This window comes from Thunnus maccoyii, chromosome 1, assembly GCF_910596095.1.
Source record: "Thunnus maccoyii chromosome 1, fThuMac1.1, whole genome shotgun sequence".
Taxonomy (NCBI): Eukaryota; Metazoa; Chordata; class Actinopteri; order Scombriformes; family Scombridae; genus Thunnus; species Thunnus maccoyii.
In genome coordinates this window covers 4503835-4521454 of record NC_056533.1, presented here as the reverse complement: position 1 = coordinate 4521454, position 17620 = coordinate 4503835, and the positions used below count along the sequence as shown (strand labels likewise).

Here is a 17620-nt window from a genome sequence, read left to right as displayed (position 1 = left end):
TATTGCTGTGGTGTGGGCTGATATTTTCACATTTGAGTCCTTGAGTGGACTGTCAGCCAGGCAGGCTTCTGGTGTCTGTTACACACTAAATCAAATACAGTTTAAGTGGCTCACTGACACTTTTCTATTGACAGAAGAACCCGGAGGAATCCATCTTTGGCAATTTTTTCCCCGTTTCCTCCAAGTTGATCTGCTCCAAGTATTTGACAACAGATGAAGGTTAAAAAAGTGTGGCAGAATTGAAAGATTACCTCATGCTCGCTCTCGGCTCTGCGGCCTTATCCACAGTAATAAGAACCAATGTTGTGAGCGGGGAGGGAGGAGGGCAGGGCTCAAAAATGCAGGCATCTGTCACTTTTCTGCAATGTCATCTGACTGAGTGGCAGAAACAATTAATATGGGAGGGGAGGACGGTGGCGGCTGGCAGGGGGGAGGGGAGAGATAAGCTGTCAGGTGTCTCAAATTGCCTCTCATATTTTCATTTTTCATCTGTGGTTTGGTGGCCTTGCCTAGTAACTGATAAGCCTGTCCCTCCCCTCTCTCTCTCTGTATCATAGTCTTGTGCTTCATGCAGCATTCAGTCCTCATCAACTTGTACAGCTGGGAAACTATCGCATGACCAAGTTGTATTTACAAGGTGTTTGCGTTCAGACGGCTATCGATCAAATGTCACATGAGCTCAAACAATGAAAAAGCCACAGCGGGGTGTAAAGCAATGGGAGGAAAGTAATTGCTAATATTGCTTTTTGTGACCAATATTGCAATTGCTATTTAAATTTCAATTGCTCTCTGTAAATTAAACTTCACACTTGTATTTGTTCACATCATACATGGTTTTAAGAACAATATGTTTGTACTAAGCATTATCACACATTCATCCTGTGTCTGCATGAATAGAATCAGATACAATAATGTTATCAAGGTCTTCTAAGGATTCTTTTTTCTAGCCAGCCAGTCAACTGACCAATTTAGCCCATATATATAATGATATATGTTCATGATATATAATCATGCCATTTATATTTATTGATCGCAGCTACATAGTCGGCCAGTTACTGTAATGATAATAATAATAAAAAATGCTGGTGTGTATTGTGTTTGTTGTTTTATGACAAAATGAAACTAAACTAAACAAAAAACAGAAATGCTATGGGAATCTTTGCATTGTTAATGCACTAACCCTACTTATAATCATCATACTTTTGATAGATCATAGATAATGAGAGATTGTTTAAATGGATAAATCACTGTTAACCATGTTGTTTGCCATTTTTGTATAATTTTTAAATACGTAAGTGAAAGGTCACAACTAGTTAGGTAAACTCTGGTTGCCCCATAACTCTTCCATCTCTCTTATTATCAGCATCAGACGGCAGATATACTACAGATGTGCAGCAGTGGTCACTGATTACATATCTTTTCTTGCATGTTGCACTGAGAGCCATGTCAGTGTGATTAAACTCTAACTTGCGTTATGAACCACTTCGGTGAGTTTGAATTTGTTTGAAGGATTAGGATTTGTATATCTTATGAGTTGCACCCAAACATAGGAAATGTGTTTTGTGGCTGTGATGCTGAGACTACGTTTGTCTGTGTCTGTCTGCGTGCAGTTTAGGTGCATTCAGATGCTTCTTTAGTGATAAACAGAGGGGCAACAGGCTGTGAAGAAACTTGAAATCCTTCCTAGTTAAGGATTCCGTCAGTCTTTCATTTGACCATGGGAGGAAAAGCAGAGTGAGAGCATGAGAAGCAGCAGACAGAAAAGCCTGTTATCTCTATCACCTACTGGTCTGGGGATGTGCAGTGTGTTTGCGAAGCTATAATTACTGACTTCAAACCCCTACAGACTCCATCAAGAAGAGGTAAATCAGTTTGTTTCACAGAGTACAGTATTCCCAACCTGAAGATGTAACATGATGGTAGCTCTTCTCTTGCTAGTGAATGTTGGAGCCACTTCCATTGATGTTTGTTTTGTATGTGGTTAAACTGGCTGGTGACGAGTCCAGATGTTTGTGACTGGATAGTAGCTCCATCCCTATAATGTATGTGTCCCAACTCTGTGCTATTAAATAATAATAATAGGTCAAAGTATTGTGAACAAATATTCAGAGTGTTTTTGTTTTTGTGGATGCAATGCAATGAATTGATTTATTATATCTCATAATCATATTTTATCATATGTTATATAATAATATTGATTTGATTAATGATCAGTGGAATCACATGATGGTATGACCTTTGATCATCTGTGTCTGACTTTCTGTCGTCTAAATGAATGATTCAGAATAAGCTATTAAAGAGCTAAAGTGATAAGTCGATCAGTATTAATCTGAGTATTAATCATCTATTTTGATAATCAGTTAATTGTTTTGGTATGAAGTATGCTGAACATTTGCTGTTTCCTGAGGATGAAGATCTAAATAAATGGAACATTTTTGGGTTCTAGACTGCTGGATGGTCAAAAAATGTAAAGACATCACAGTGGGCTCTATAAACTTGTGATGGGCATTTTTTAAATTAAATAAATTACATGTAATTGTAATTGAGTTGTACAGTAACCCCAGAAGTTTTACATATTTGGCAGAAAACAATATTTGCTTTACTTATAGTTGGTTATTTGGTATTTGGTAATAATAGTTGGTTATTTCTTAGTTAATTTTTGGTTTGATATTGTTTACTATTGAGATAGTGAGTCATGAGTGACTCCTCTTCCCAGTTTGTCACATCATTGTCAGCACTTCATATTAACCTCTAAAATCAAGCACTTCTAGCACGCATATTAGTACTCTAAGTTTTTGGTTGTCCCATTGCTGAACCTGTCTCGTGGCACACTTGGCATGATTACAGTATCACTTTCATGTGGTTAGTGCACTGCAAACATCTAGTATGTGATTAGTCATTGTCTACATTTGGGCAGTGAAATTAGCAGAGACTAATGTATATGAAGCTTTGCTGATAAAGCATAGATTAGAGTTTTGGCATAGACTCCATGTGGTGCTAATGCATGATTATCCATCCCATAATCTTTCAGCAACATAACCCATCAGTTCGGGCATGATCGCCTCGATCAGGGATGGAGTCTAGATGTTGCTGCTGGTGGTGATGGTGTCTGTGTGTTGAAAGTATCAGGAGCTAGAGGATGTGTGTTAAAGCTGAGTTAATAAATAGCGCATTAATAATGACTGACTCCTATGTGGGTTATCAGAGCAACAGTGGTACTTTTAGGCTTAGTTAATTGATGGTGTGAATCAGGAGAGTGCTGCCTCAAATTTTAAACCGGCAGGATAATAAAGAGCAGTGGCAAAATATATGAATGGATAGGAGCCAAGAGACATGAGTTAGAGGAAAGAATTAAAGGAAAAAGAATGATGAATGAAGCAATCTTTATTGAACTCTAGCTGCATTTAACAATGGAAATAATAAAACTCTCTCACCAGAAAAGCTCTACAAAAGGAGGGTACAAGGTTATTAACTACGCCTAACTATTTCAGAATGACAAATGCCAACATTACTGAGAACAAATGCTTATGTATAAGCTTTTCATAGCCAAAGAAAATCATGGTGGGTGGATGTTTTCTCCATAGATACCACAAAATCTCAACATGCAAACAAAGGGGAACTGAGGGTAAAGCATTTCGTAATATGTACTGGTTCCAGCAGCTCTCAGGCTTTGGTAAAGAACAGGAAGATGTAACAGAGACAGAATCAGGCACTCACACTGACTCACACTCTACAGTGGACATCTGCGTCTCTCTGCTGAATCTGGCCTAACAGCTGCTCATATCCCTTATCTGCTTGGGTTTTATTTGAATGTGTGAGTGCTCGGGTCTATGTAGTCATATGTGGGTCTTGAGAGAGGATGTTTTTCATTTAAATGTCAAAGGTTTTGCCTTTTCAGTGCGTCTGGATTCATGTAGTGAAGGTTTTGTTTGTTTACAGCAGCTTTATAAGAAGCTGCTGAAGCCCTCATCTTACTGTTTCTCCAGTCTGTGCAATAAGAACTGCTTAGTAATCAAAATGGCTACTAATGCTTGAATGTGTGTGTGTGTGTGTGTGTGTGTGTGTGTGTGTGTGTGTGTGTGTGTATGTGTGTGTGTGAATGAGTGAGAGTGTGAGAAAGAGAAAGACCATCTGCCTTTAGGTCTGTCCTTGTGCCAGGTGACATTGCTGTCAATAAAGCAGAAACTCCTGTATATTCTGCAGAATTTTACCTGTTTTTTATTAATAGCTCCAGGGATGCTGATGCTACATTAATACTACTAGTGCAGTGCCCGTTCAAAACATGTCTGTTCGGAACGAGCCGTTTGCTCGGCCTCTGGCTGCTACATCATCACATAGAAAAATTAATACAGTTGTGAGGTGTGAAAGAGTAGGCCCAACCTAGATACACCAACAACGTTAAAGAAACTAACATTCTATTATACACAGATGTTATAAGTAATAAGTACTCTAATAGTAAATAAATGTTCTTTTCTCATTTCAAGTAAAATAAGGGCTGCATTTAAAAATAAAATAAAGTGGATCAATCATTAGATTGTTCCTATTTTCTGTGCCTGCAGTTCAGATTTAAGTGGGTATGTTTGCTCCAAAGATTTGTGCTTTGTCCGTAGTGACGCTTTACAATTGCCACAGTTTCAGAGCATGTGAGACAAACTGGTTTTGAATTGCCTGTGGGTATTTCCATTGTGTATTGGGCTCTGAGCGCTTCTAAAACGCGGGTGACCTACACTCAATAATGTACCTGAACGCCTCCTGTGGAGTGACTCGCTGTTGCTGCTGATCTGCTAAACATGCTGCTGACACTATGCTTTCTGTCTAGACATGGGGTAACAGTGTCCATTCTTGATTTAAAAACTCTGTTTTCGCTGTCTACTTTTCTCTTTTTAGAGCAGTTTTCTCACACCTCATCTCTGGTCTCTCCCTGACATGCTGCCAGTCAACAGAGCCCTGAAGCTCCACCCTGCCCCTGCACAGAACAGAGCGGCTCAGTGATCACTGGTTTATTCAGAGTTTATTAGTATTAAACGTATCGCATGTTCAAATTGCACCAAATTTGTCACTGCACTCCCTCGAGTCCCCAGCCATACACTTGCCAAGTGTGGAGTTGATCAGATGAACGGTTCAAGAGATACGGGAAGGACATACAGACAGAGATTCCTTCCTTTGGTAGTGAGACTAGTGCAGAGCCTGTTCAAAACATGCCTGTTCAGAACAGTGGATAGCTTGGCCTCCAGTATAAAATTAATACTGTTATGTGAGGTGTGAGTGAATACCAACAACATGAAAGAAACTAACATTCTATTATACACATATGTTAAGTACTTTAAGAATGACTCTTTCTCATTTCAAGTAAAATAAGGGCTGCATTTAAAAAAAAAAAAGAAAAACATAACAGAGAGCTTTTGAAAAAATGTGCATCCTAAAATGAAGTGGATTGATCATATTGGGCCCTTACATTGTTTACTTTCTGTGGCTTCAGTTCAGATCATTTGAGTGGATATGTTTGCTCAAAAGATTTGTGCTTATATGAGACATACTGGTTTTGAGCTGCCCGTGGGAAGCAGCCTAAGAGTCTGTCTATTCTTGATTAAAAGCTGCATCTTCACTGTCTACTTTTCATTTTTTAGGCATGCATGTGAAAAAACTTTTCTTGAGCAGAGCTGATACTAAAAGGTGACGTGAAAACACTGCAGACCACTGATTGGTCAATCATTTATCTCATTCATGGGCTTTCCATTTCAGAGAAAGCTTCCACCACTTCCTCTCTTCACTTTCGAGAACAATGTTAATATTTATAGTAATTATATATAGGCTATACAGTATATCCTATGCATGTATGCGTGTATGTGTGTGAATGTGTGTCTAGGTTATTCCCTGACCCTCAGGTTGTGGCATATTGATACATATTGGGCAGCAAGATATGTCCTGGCTCCTTCTCCTACGAGTATTTTTAATTTTGGGAGTTCATTAAGCTCTTTGAAATCTGAAATTACAGAGTTGAATTTGTTTAAGTAAATGCTCCTTATTTCATTGAATGTTTCACATTGCAGGAGGAAGAAGTAGTCTAGTAGTCTCTCTCTCTCTCTCTCTCTCTCTCAGCTGCCATGCTTGAAACACAGCATTCAAATGAGGAGAAAGTGACACAGATGTGTCCTATCGTTCTTTGTATTTACTGCTGCATTTGTAGGATGTAATAAATGAATGAAAAGGAGAAATACAGAGGAGGAAAAGGAAACAGAAACTAAGAGCATCTGTCTCTACAGTAAATCACCTGTTGAGTGTGGTTGTTTATTTGTCCTTTAGAATGTAACCGCCGTGAAACAATCAGAAAATAATATATTTCTTCACCAGAGCTGTCTCTCTGTCGCTGGCTTGTGTTCTCAGTTCACTCACCCTCTCTCTTTCTCTCATCTTTTTTTAAATGAGTCGGGAAGCCGACAACAAAGCCTAACTTTCAACGAAAGAGAGATATCCTCCCTTGTATCTCTCATGGCAAGGTTGTACAGCTCTGATCATGACGTATAGTCATAGAGCCCAATGCTTGTTTATTCGAAGTTTATTAATATTAAACGTGTTGCGTGTCCAAATTGCACCAAATTCAACGTTGTACTCCCTTGTGTCTCCAGCAATGCACTAACTGAGTGTGAAGTAGATCAGATGAATGTGCTGAGCAAAACTCGGGACAGACACAGCAGCCACATATTTCTCTGTTCTCTGTTCCTCTGTTTAGCATCGTCAGGTTAGGCTAACCCATTGTTGCTTCACTTTTCCAGTAGTTGGGGAAACAACAGACATGACTTTTCTTTGTCTAGAGAACTGCAACATTTACGGCCAGATTGACAACTTACTTCTAACCTTTCTAAGCTCTGCTTGCATTCACCATCACTTTTCTGCCGCTAGCAGTCGCTCAACCACTCACTCGCTATACACACATATTACGCACTTCCATATTTCGCACTTCCATATTCCTTAAAAGGAGCTACGCTACCAAGAGTTTCCCAGGCAACGACACAGAGATTGACTCATGTTTCGGAACAGTGCTGCACAGAGACGCCCCTGAATGCTACTGATTGGATATTTGGTGTTATTTTTGGCATTAAAAATTATTTTTGAACGGTTCTCAAGATATGCAGAGGACATACATACATACAGACAGACAGAGATTCCTTGCTTTTTAGTTAGAAGAACTGCAGAACTGCAGTTCAAAACATGTCTGAGACATCCTGCAGTGAGTCTTGAACGTATGTGCCAAGTTTTGTTTACAGTTCAATGGTGGAGCTGAAGTCTTAAAATTTTCAAGTCATTATCACTATGGATGTAATCCCACCTTGTTCATGATAGATGCTGTTCATGATAGATTATATATTTCTGGAGAACTTCAAACTTGATACGGCACTTCCTTGGGTTCTTGGCAATACACCTGCCAGGTGTGAGGTTGATCGGATGAACGGTTGTCGAAATATGTGAAGGACACACAACATATAGACAGAGAGATTTCTTCCTTTATATTTAGATTACTTTCAATTGCAGCAGAAATCTTATGACATTGAGCAGTTTGCCTTCCAAAAACTAAAAATGAAAAGTTTGTCAAGTAAAACTCGTCTTAGATTTTTTTTTATGTAACTTTCATTCTTGATTACAGAGGCACAATTTCCATAATTCAGCTTGATGGATTATCGTTAATTAAAACAAAGTGATATATAAAAACACTATATACTGTATATGGGGGTCAAAGGTTCCACTGCAGTCTTGTGTGTTACTGCAGTTAGTAGCGCAAACTTTATTGTAGCTTTACCAGCGTAATCATGGGCCCAGAAACATTGGTAGCTGCACTGCAAAATTCACTGTTTGTCCTGAATGGACTGATAGTGGTGCTTCTGAAAATCTGAATGGGTTAAATAGCTCCACCAGAGGAGCTCTTTTCTATCATCACAATATCTGTGACAGGTCAGTTATAAGACTGTATAAAGTTGTTCTTTGATTGACATGGAGATGAATCGCTAATTAATAGAGTAGAGTAATAGAGAATTATAGTTAACTGTGTACATGACTGTTCTTGATGTCATTTTAATACTTTTGATTTGAGTTTATTATATTTATTTTTTCATGTCATTGGGATATTTTAATGAATCTGTGATGTCATTTTGAGTCCTTTTAACACTAAAGATATAATACCGCCTCCACTAGATCTACATTGATAAGTATATCAGTTGATATTAGTTTATTGCAGATTAGAACTACAACGATTTGTCAGTTTATCGAGTCGATCAACAGAAAATTTGTGACCAATTATTTTATAATGTATTAATAATTTTATTTTGATTTATTGTTTTGAATCATTATTTAACAAAAAAAAATCTGATTTTCACCAAATATGAATATTTTCTGTCTGACTGTTCAGACAGGTGACATCACCTTGGGCTGTGGGAAACAGAAATCGACACTTTTCACCATTCATTAGTTTTTACAAAAGGTGATGTCAACCTGGAAGGCTACATTAAGTGTGAACACTGATTCTGAACACCTTGTGTACTGAATAAAAAATTAGATAATGCAACTGAAAGCATCTTCCACATTTCTTTTATGTGTTAGATTATGCAGCCTTAGTGCTGAGTCTGACACCACGTTTCAACAGCAGTGATAGTGGTAGTAGTGATGTAGCACGGAGGTTTAGTGAGTGTGGTGTTGGAGAATTAGAGGGTGATTGAATGGCTGTGTAAGTAGTTTTGAGGCATACTTCCACTTTAAGTTGTCTTTATCATCTCAGAAATTGGATTTTGGCCGTAGCTGGAATGATGTAAATCCATGCAAATGAATCTTAGAGCAGACGTCATTAAGGCCTTAGTCTATGAGGTGTCTGGTTAGGGTAAGAGTTCCAGCATCCGAGGTTTGTGGTTTGTTAGTGATGGGGATACTGTGTTGCTGGTTGGATAGATCAGCAGTTCTCGGCAGTGCCTCACTGCAAAATTTTCACCGGGCAGATGCTTCATTGTATAGGAGGCTACAGTGTTGCCGTACTTTGGCTCAAGGGGAACACTGAAAATTTCTGAAGTATGGTGTTAGTATAATTTTTTGTGGTATAGTATCATCTAGAATCAACAGTCCTGAATTACTGAGGTGAATTTTATGAAAACCGTTCAAACTGTTCAAACTGTTCCACCATGAGCCTCCAGAAAACAGCTCTGAGCAACTGAGACCCAACCCGAGACCTCTGAGTCCGACCAGGTCCCAATTCTACTCAGTCTGGTAGGGTCTGGGTAGAGTCTTGTTTTACTTAGTTTGTGCACATAGTGTGTGTGTAGTGCTGTAGTATTGCTGATTGGTGTAGAGTAAAATTGGCATTAAAACTGTGAATGTAGCAGTGAATTTAGTTTAAGCTACATTTTGTCAGTAAATAAATGCTTCAACGCCTCAAGAACCGAACCAAGTTCCTGACCTGAGTGGTGGTCATAATCACAGTGGAGGAAATCAAATGCATGCTCTTAAGTGACAATTGAATCTTGAATTTGATTGGACATGAAATTGGTTCAAATTAGACTGTAGATAGACAGAAGGTAATTTCATCTTATGTTTATATACAGTCCATGTTCTATTGTTGGTACAGGAAGTGAATAAAGGCCTTGCAGTTATATCTATAAATTAGTCTTTGAAGCATACAAACAATTTATTTTTGGAAATTGTTTCTATGACTTATTCATTTGGAGGACATCATTATTACGTTGCTGCTCTTTTCCACAGTAGCTGTGTTTTGATTGATAGTGTGCTCTCATGTTGCTCTCAGTCACCCTCTACAAGGGTCTGTTCATCTCGACTGCATTCTGGTTCAGGTCTAATTATTTTCAGGTCTATTCTAGTTGGCTCTGGGTGTACTCTTCCACGGGTCAGCCTCTATGGGCTCTATGGGTCTGTTTTGGAAACCTCTAGTTGAAAACCTATGACTGTGAAGGTCACAACATTTGATTCACATCATTTTTATACTTTTCAAACCATTCAGTTGGCCCTAAGGCTCCGCGTGGAAGCATCTTCGTTATATTTCTACAGTCATTTATTCTGGTTTGTCGGATTTTTCTAAGTAGACCAAAGAATTTTCCACATTGGTCTGCTGGCTTCACTTGGCTGCAAGTTGATGGGTAATGCTATTTGAAAGGATTTACATAAAGCTGACATAAGATCATAACTATGCTGTGGAAACTGACATGAACATGAATTAACTCTTTGAAGCTTTAAGACTGTTGTCACTATGCTTAAATGGTTAAAAATGTCACTTTCAGTGCCAGAGTATCCTAGATATGACAGGTTTATGTAATATTAACACAAACAGTTCATTTGTGTTTGATACAGTAATGAAGCTTGTTATGACATGGTTAGGATAGACGTCGTCCCCTTGGCTGATGTCAAGTTGCCATGGCAGACGTCCCTAGAGCAGCGTTAGCTTTAGACATGTTTGCATGATGATTGGTTGAGTTGTGTGCTCAGATTGACCGGATATAAGAATCATGTCCAGAGCTCTCACCTTGTACAAGTGATAGAAGTGATGGATTATATCAGTACTGACTGAAAAGACATAAGGCAACCATGAAACATATTGTGAACTAAACCTGGGGGAACTGTCTATCCGCAGTATACTGATAGTTGACCCTATATTGAAGGTCATCTGAGAATTACATTTACAAAGCTACATTTTACATGAGTTGTACAGCACCTGAATGACACCTGTGGACATGTGGGATTGGCATACCGAGTTAAAGTCAGATCCAAGTAAAATTTGGCCAGAATGAACTCAGTTCATTGTTTTATGAGCACAGATAGGAGACTCTTACTCATGTTGCTCATAATTCCCTGAAAACATTAGAACGTGGCTGCTGTTGGGTAATTTTCTTTTATTAAAGGGGACATATTATGTACATTTTAAGGTCTATATTTATAATCTGGGGTTTAACTGGAATATCTTTGCATGATTTACAGTTCAAAAACCTCCTTATACTGACCCTTTAGCAGCCCTTCAGTTCAGCCTATGTCTTAATAGGCTGAGGAGCCCACTCTGTTCTGATTGGCCAGCTCTTGGAAACTGCCTCACGGCAGACTTCCTCCAGCTCTGGAGGCTATGTCAACAAACCGTGAAACAAGCTATAGTAGTAGAATTTCACTACTTTGTCTCGTTCTTTACTCAAAATGTCAACTTCTCAAATACATCCATGCGCGTTCGAGCCAGAATCCGATCTGAAATATGAGAGTGGACAACACGAACAACACATAGAAAAACCTTAGTAACAAGGCTACAGAATGGGCATAACCTCACATTTTAGAACTTTGATCATGTTTAGCATAGATATCCAACATCATAACAGTATATACAGTAAATAACAGAAAACCAGAAAAAGCATAATATGTCTCCTTTAATGTGTTGACAGATTTGTATTGTATGTGGAATATTGTTCGGACCTTATGTTTTTATTTGATTGTATAAAGTTATTTTATATAATTGTATTGTGATATTTATGTAAATAAACTAACGAACTGGATAAATGCTTTTAGACCTCCAGGACAGAAGGGGTACAGTAATAACCTGCACCCATGACTACTATTAAATGTACTGACCAGATCTAAAGGCATCACAAAGTATTATAATAATGTTAAGATTTTAGAAAATAGTGAAAGACATTTTGTCAAACTTGAACTAATTAAAAAATGGTTTGAGTATAATTCACTGTATGACTAATATAAAAGGCATGTAGTATAATCAGCATTAGCTTTCTGTTGGCATCAAACTGAAGCAGAATACATTTTCGCCTGTTTAACAAGTGTTTCTGTTCAGATCTTAGTTTTATTTGTTAGAAAATAATTCTCTTCTGTATATTATCTGTTGCATAAGGCAACCAACATTATGGGAGTATGGTTTAATAAAGTTTGACATTTTGAAAGTATGAAATTCCATTTTTCATTCAGGCCTTAAATTCATGACATTCCTCTTTGGAGAGGTAATACAGTAAATTAGCCAGTTAAAAGCTGTAGGACATGAGCTTATTTTTAAAGGTCATGTGTCATGTAAATAAATTATATTTTTTAAAATGTGGTTATTTATATTCCTAGTGGTGGTGATCAGGCTCAGACTGATGTTATGAGCTGTCTGGAAGCTGCTGATCTTATATGTTTAGCTGTTATAAAGACTCAGGATTAGCTTGCCAAAAAATCATTGTGCAGTCATTTTAAAGAAATGCTCCACTGCCTTTATTGTGAATGTTACAGTGTTTCCCACAGGATTGCTTTGGCTGGAGAAACTTTGTACATTTTAAAAGTTAAATACATTAATCTGGTGCACTTTGAAGGCAAAATTAATTAGATCTATGAAGAACTTGCTTTAGTAAACAATTTAATCATAAACATCACAGTGGTGGTATAGATATAAATGGTGATGACACAGCAAATATAACAAACTATTAACTATTTTCTGACATTGTTTTGTGATCCCTACTTATTTCTGCTCAAGACAGGAGGACAAAAAATGAGAGCTACAAAGATGAATTGATTAGTCCATTCTAACTAACTATTTTGATAAACAAATAATATATTTTTAAGGAAAAATGCCAAAAATGTATTTGTTGCAGCTTCTCAAATATGAGGATTTTAAGCTTTATTGTGTCACATGATCATAAACTGAATATTAATGTTTTTTGGACTGTTGATCAGACAAAATATGACATTTGAGGTCAAAATGTGCTCTAAGAAATTATAATCAACTATTATAAGAATTTTCTGACATTGTGTTGTGTTCACTACTTGTTTCTGCTGAAAACGTGGACAAAACATTAGTGCTCAAGGATTAATCAATCAGTCGATTGACAGAAAATTCATCAGTAACTAGTTTGATAACCAAATAATCATTTTTCAAGGACAAATGACAAAATTTGCCAGTTGCAGCTTCTGAAATGATGATTTTATGCTTTTTTGTGTGTCATACATAACAGTAAACTGAATATATTTGGATTCAAACAAAATGTGACATTTGAAAACATCACATTAATTATAACCAACTATATCTATTTTCTGACATTGGTTTGTGTTCATTACTTGTTTCAAAGGAGGACAAAACATCAGTTAATTTATGTTTAATGTTTTGTGCCACTGTGCTCAGAGATATCAGTTGAGCTAAAATTAAAAAGGGACTGTTTAATTGCATTTACTGAGACTTCCAGGGTGTCGCTGAACATGCTGTCAGCTCAGAGGTGGTGAAGCCTGTCAGTCACTGCGGATACCCAGAGAAGGCTGCGCTGCTGTCTGGTTCAAAATGAGTCCAGCTGACTTTGCTGCACTCAGCAGCGGAGCACAGAAACAGAAATGAGCCGTTTGTTTCCAGTACAGCTAGTTCTGCTCTCAGACAACATGAAGACAAGACTTCAACGTTTATCGTTGGTCATGCTGTCCTGCGTTGCAAACTGACGCTTGAAAACAGACAGTATTTTCTCCCAGATTGAATGAAATACATTTGTAACGCCAGCACTGAGATAAACTTGTTGCTGTATCTTTCAGTAATTCCTCTCATCAGTAAAATATGATATACTGAAGTTGCAGCTTTGTGTTAACATGGAGTTGTGATGGTTAGTTTAGCATGCCTGTAGCTAGTAGCGGCTGCTAGTAGCTAAAGCTACATGTTGGCAGCTGAGTGAAAATGAACTGTGAATCATTTCACATAAACAACTCACCTTCAAACAAACTCGACAACAAAATCGCGAGCACCATGAGCTTCGACATTGCCGAAGCGTTAGTGCAAAACACAATTAGACTGTGGTGGGTTGGGATGTAATTAATGGGAAACACTATGTTACATCTTGAACTGTTAAGAGTATTTATGAGCATAAATCATTCAAATATACCCAGTATTGTATGTAAGCTCCCATTTGTTTCAGTCATTACCACTGTACGGTAAAATTAAAGTGTGGCCATAATAACAGATGGAGTTGCCGTCATGTCCCAAAAATATGCACTCCGTAGAGAGAAGCCAGGAGGGTTATACAGGGTGACACACAAGTCTGTTAGATAATACTGATTGTGTCAGATGTGTCAGTCTGGTGATTTGGTGGAATGATCCCTGGCAACCCATCAGCAGGCATTCTCCCTGCACAATCTCCCTGACAGAGTGTGTGCAGTCTGATCAGCATTCTGGCCACCACAGAGGTTAACAAGCTAGAGTATGCCTTTCATTTATCAATTACAATCAAATTTCCCTTTTAACACAGTCAGGACTTGAGGGACTAGAATGCAAAACCATTATTCTGGATTGGAGAATCATTTAGCTTTGAAGTTTCATCTTTATAAATGCCGAAAATAACTACAGTGGTTACCTTCTACAGTGCCAGGTTTTAGTCTTCATCTTATTATAGTGGCTAAAATGATTTCCATGTGACTTTCACCAAATCCAATTTACATCAGGGAGGAAATTTAAAGGATTATCTCATCATTAAGTAAGGCTTACTGAAGAATTGTGTTGTTTTTCAGGGTTAGATTCCATCAGGCTGGCCTGACAAAATAATTCAGTTCTTATCCGGTATGTGTTCCTTAGCAGGTGATATATTCTCTGCCTGTCACTGAATATACTATAGTCAACACACACGGCCCATTTCATCCATACTAAAAGGATTTTATGTTGTGCAGTTGTGTTTACTCCCTGGCTTCTTTTTGTTTATGCAGTTCTATGAAAGGTATTTTGCTCAATAATTTATTTAACAAATCTAATTCCATTTCCATGCAGGTTGTAATGGGGTGGGGTGTAGATATGTGGGCTACAGGAATATATTGTATTTTACATAAGAGAAGAAAAGAGTGACAGTGGAGACAGAAAATATCTCTTTGTCTGATATTTTTCTGACTTTGTAACTTAAGTACTTAAGTGGTAAGAGCACACACTAAATGATTCATTGGAGAATCAGTGGTGGATGAGTGTGAAATGGTTTGTCTGTTGAACTTGTTGAACCAGGAGGAGGAATGGAACTCAAGTTTCTCTGGAGCGAGCCCAGCTGATCTTGTATATATATATACAGACACATATATATAACTGTTATCAGCGTAATTAGGCAAACTCAAAACCACAGTTACAATAATGTCAATCTCAGTCTACTCAGATGAGAAGAGAGGCTGATTTATTGGAATATAGTCCGATTTTTTGTTGGTGGAAATTGCCCAAATGGTACAAAAAGTAGCTGGAATGATCACAATCTGCCCAAAACTATTTTTACAAAGTAAATAAAAAATATCCATAATATAAAAATGAAAAATACACTGGTGGTAAATCTCCTGAGCTGGCTTTGTGAAGTTTGCCCTGTTCCCCTTAGTTACTGTCAAGCTCTAATTTTTGATTGATAATACCGTCATATCTAAATGAATATGGCAATTATAAGTCAGCAGGTACCATCTTGAGTCTTTAGTGGTGTGATTAAACAAGTGTGACTTGTATAATGCTGTCCTAATTTTCTTCTTTCTTTCTCCTGTGTCTCACCCAGGATGCAGCATAATGAGCACCATGGACCCCCTCCTCTGCATCACTCTCCTGTTCCTGCATAGGCTCCTCCCCTTCCTGTTGGCCCACTGAAGAGACTTCAACCAAAATTATGTCAACCTGCAACGTTCTCACTTTCTATACCAAACAAAATCAAGCAGCAGTCCCACCGAGGGAAAAAGGCTCACATTAAATAGATGTATGCCGTTGCAACACATCACTGCAGGGAGTGAAAGCAATGCAACAAAGGACGGAGACGTCAGAGGACAAGGGACGGAGAGAAGAGACTAAATAAAACAGAGGAGAAGGACGCTCCTCAGACTTGAAACAAGATGTAAGCTACATGACTGTGGACGGAGCAGAGTGTGGAGAAGAGAAATGTGCATATCGTGAATGATGGGAGCATCACTACTGATCCACACACAGCCTATACAGCGTGGCCACATGAAGCGTTGCCTCTACTTTGCATAGCACCTGCTTCACGCATGGCCCTCTTCAGATATTCCACTACCATATTTCTGTTGCAGCATTTCCACTGTGAATTCTGACAACACCAAATCACTGAAATGTGAGTCCTGCTGTCGATCTGAACGTAGTCGTTTCATTTGTTATAAAGACGACATGTGATTTCCATGTTTTGTTATTATTTTGTTGGAAGGGGGCAATTTGATCAGCATGACCTGTCAGTCATTTACATACTTCTCTGTAGCCATACCAGACATCTTCATTATAGAGACAGTGTGTTAGTCTAATGTATGTTCTGTCCACCACCACCACCCCCCCACACACACACATACACACAAACACACACACACTGACTTTTGTTCTCATAGCTGTGTTCCAACATGTAAACAACAAATAATAAGCTGATATATTTTGATTAAGATAAGGCACACCTTACCATTGTTGTTGTTAATCACCTCCAATAATGTTTATTTTTATTAAATATATGGTGATCAAAGTGAGACATTTCATTTCTATGAGACAAAAAATGATTTATTGGTATCTTGCCAACAGCAACTGAGATGAAGGTTTATTGTTTTTGTAATAAAAGGTAGATTTCAAAGGTGTCACATGTTAATGGATTTCTTTCACTGTAGACGGTTATTCAGAATAAGACAAGTCAGGACGTTACTGATATTAATCCTTAGTGGACTATTCACAGTCAGCACTAGCTTCATGTCCATTCCACGAGAGGTGGGATTTAAGGATGGTTTTGTCAGTTGTCAAGTACCAGGGTGTTGTGACCTTTGACCCTCTCTCTAGCTCCTCTATTATCCACACTTTTTCCCTGGACCAACACTTTAGGTTTCTCAAAAATTAATGTACTGATTAGCATAAAATTTGCTGTGGATATTCATGAATTCTAATATTTTTGGTGATCTCTGACCTTTAATGCCACAACTAGGTCAAAGAGTCCACTTGCACAAAATAAATCAAAATGCCAGAAAAGTTAATGAGCCCTTTCATGCTCTCCAGAGGAAGAACCCTTTCCATTTTCAGCTTTCTTCTAGCATTCAGGACAAAATGTACATTTTGTGCATATCTGTTATTTAACAGTTTCAGCAACATTTATGAGAAGGGGATAACCCAAGCAGAACATAAATTATTTTAACAAAGAAAAAACATTTCTCAAGAGAGCACATAACTTTTGATATATATAATAATCAAATTAGGTTAATTCATTAGTCATTCACTATGCTTACACTCTGATATTCAAACTAAAATTGATAGTTTTCTGGACAGTTGTCATTAGAAAAGTTACAGACTCTTTGATTATCAGTATCAGTAACTTTCGAGATTGTGAAGTTGTCAACCTTGAAGCTACATACAGCCCCTCAATAACAAATCACCACTAACAAGCACTGTCTGTATAGTTGCTGCCTGATATAGAATATTTATTTAATCAGGGAAGTTTCATTGAGACATGGAAGCTAGTAAATGCAATTCAAAATCTGTTGATCAAGTTTGGGGATTAAAGGCACCAAGTTGTGGGTTACTCTGTGGTATGTTGGTGGTGATGAGCGAAGGACAAAGACAGGGACACTTCTTTACTCTGGCAATCCAGGGATTCAACCAGCAACCCTCAAAACCCATCAAAAACTGGGGGCTGATGGTTTCCACAGTGAC

General features: G+C 38.0%; 1 protein-coding gene across 3 annotated transcripts in view; it reads left to right on the top strand.

The window, feature by feature from the left end:
• The window catches only part of vstm2b (V-set and transmembrane domain containing 2B), a 28909-nt gene extending 12458 nt beyond the window's left edge, over positions 1-16451 (top strand). For 2 of the 3 annotated variants that reach the window (XM_042413401.1, XM_042413266.1), the window contains exon 5: positions 15495-16451. In XM_042413401.1, the coding sequence (XP_042269335.1) occupies positions 15495-15583 (89 nt within the window). In that variant the 3' untranslated portion in view covers positions 15584-16451. Of the gene's footprint in view, positions 1-1610; positions 1993-15494 lie in introns of those variants that run through there. The other variant, XM_042413332.1, reaches the window with a different exon arrangement.
• Positions 16452-17620: the final 1169 nt, after the last annotated feature.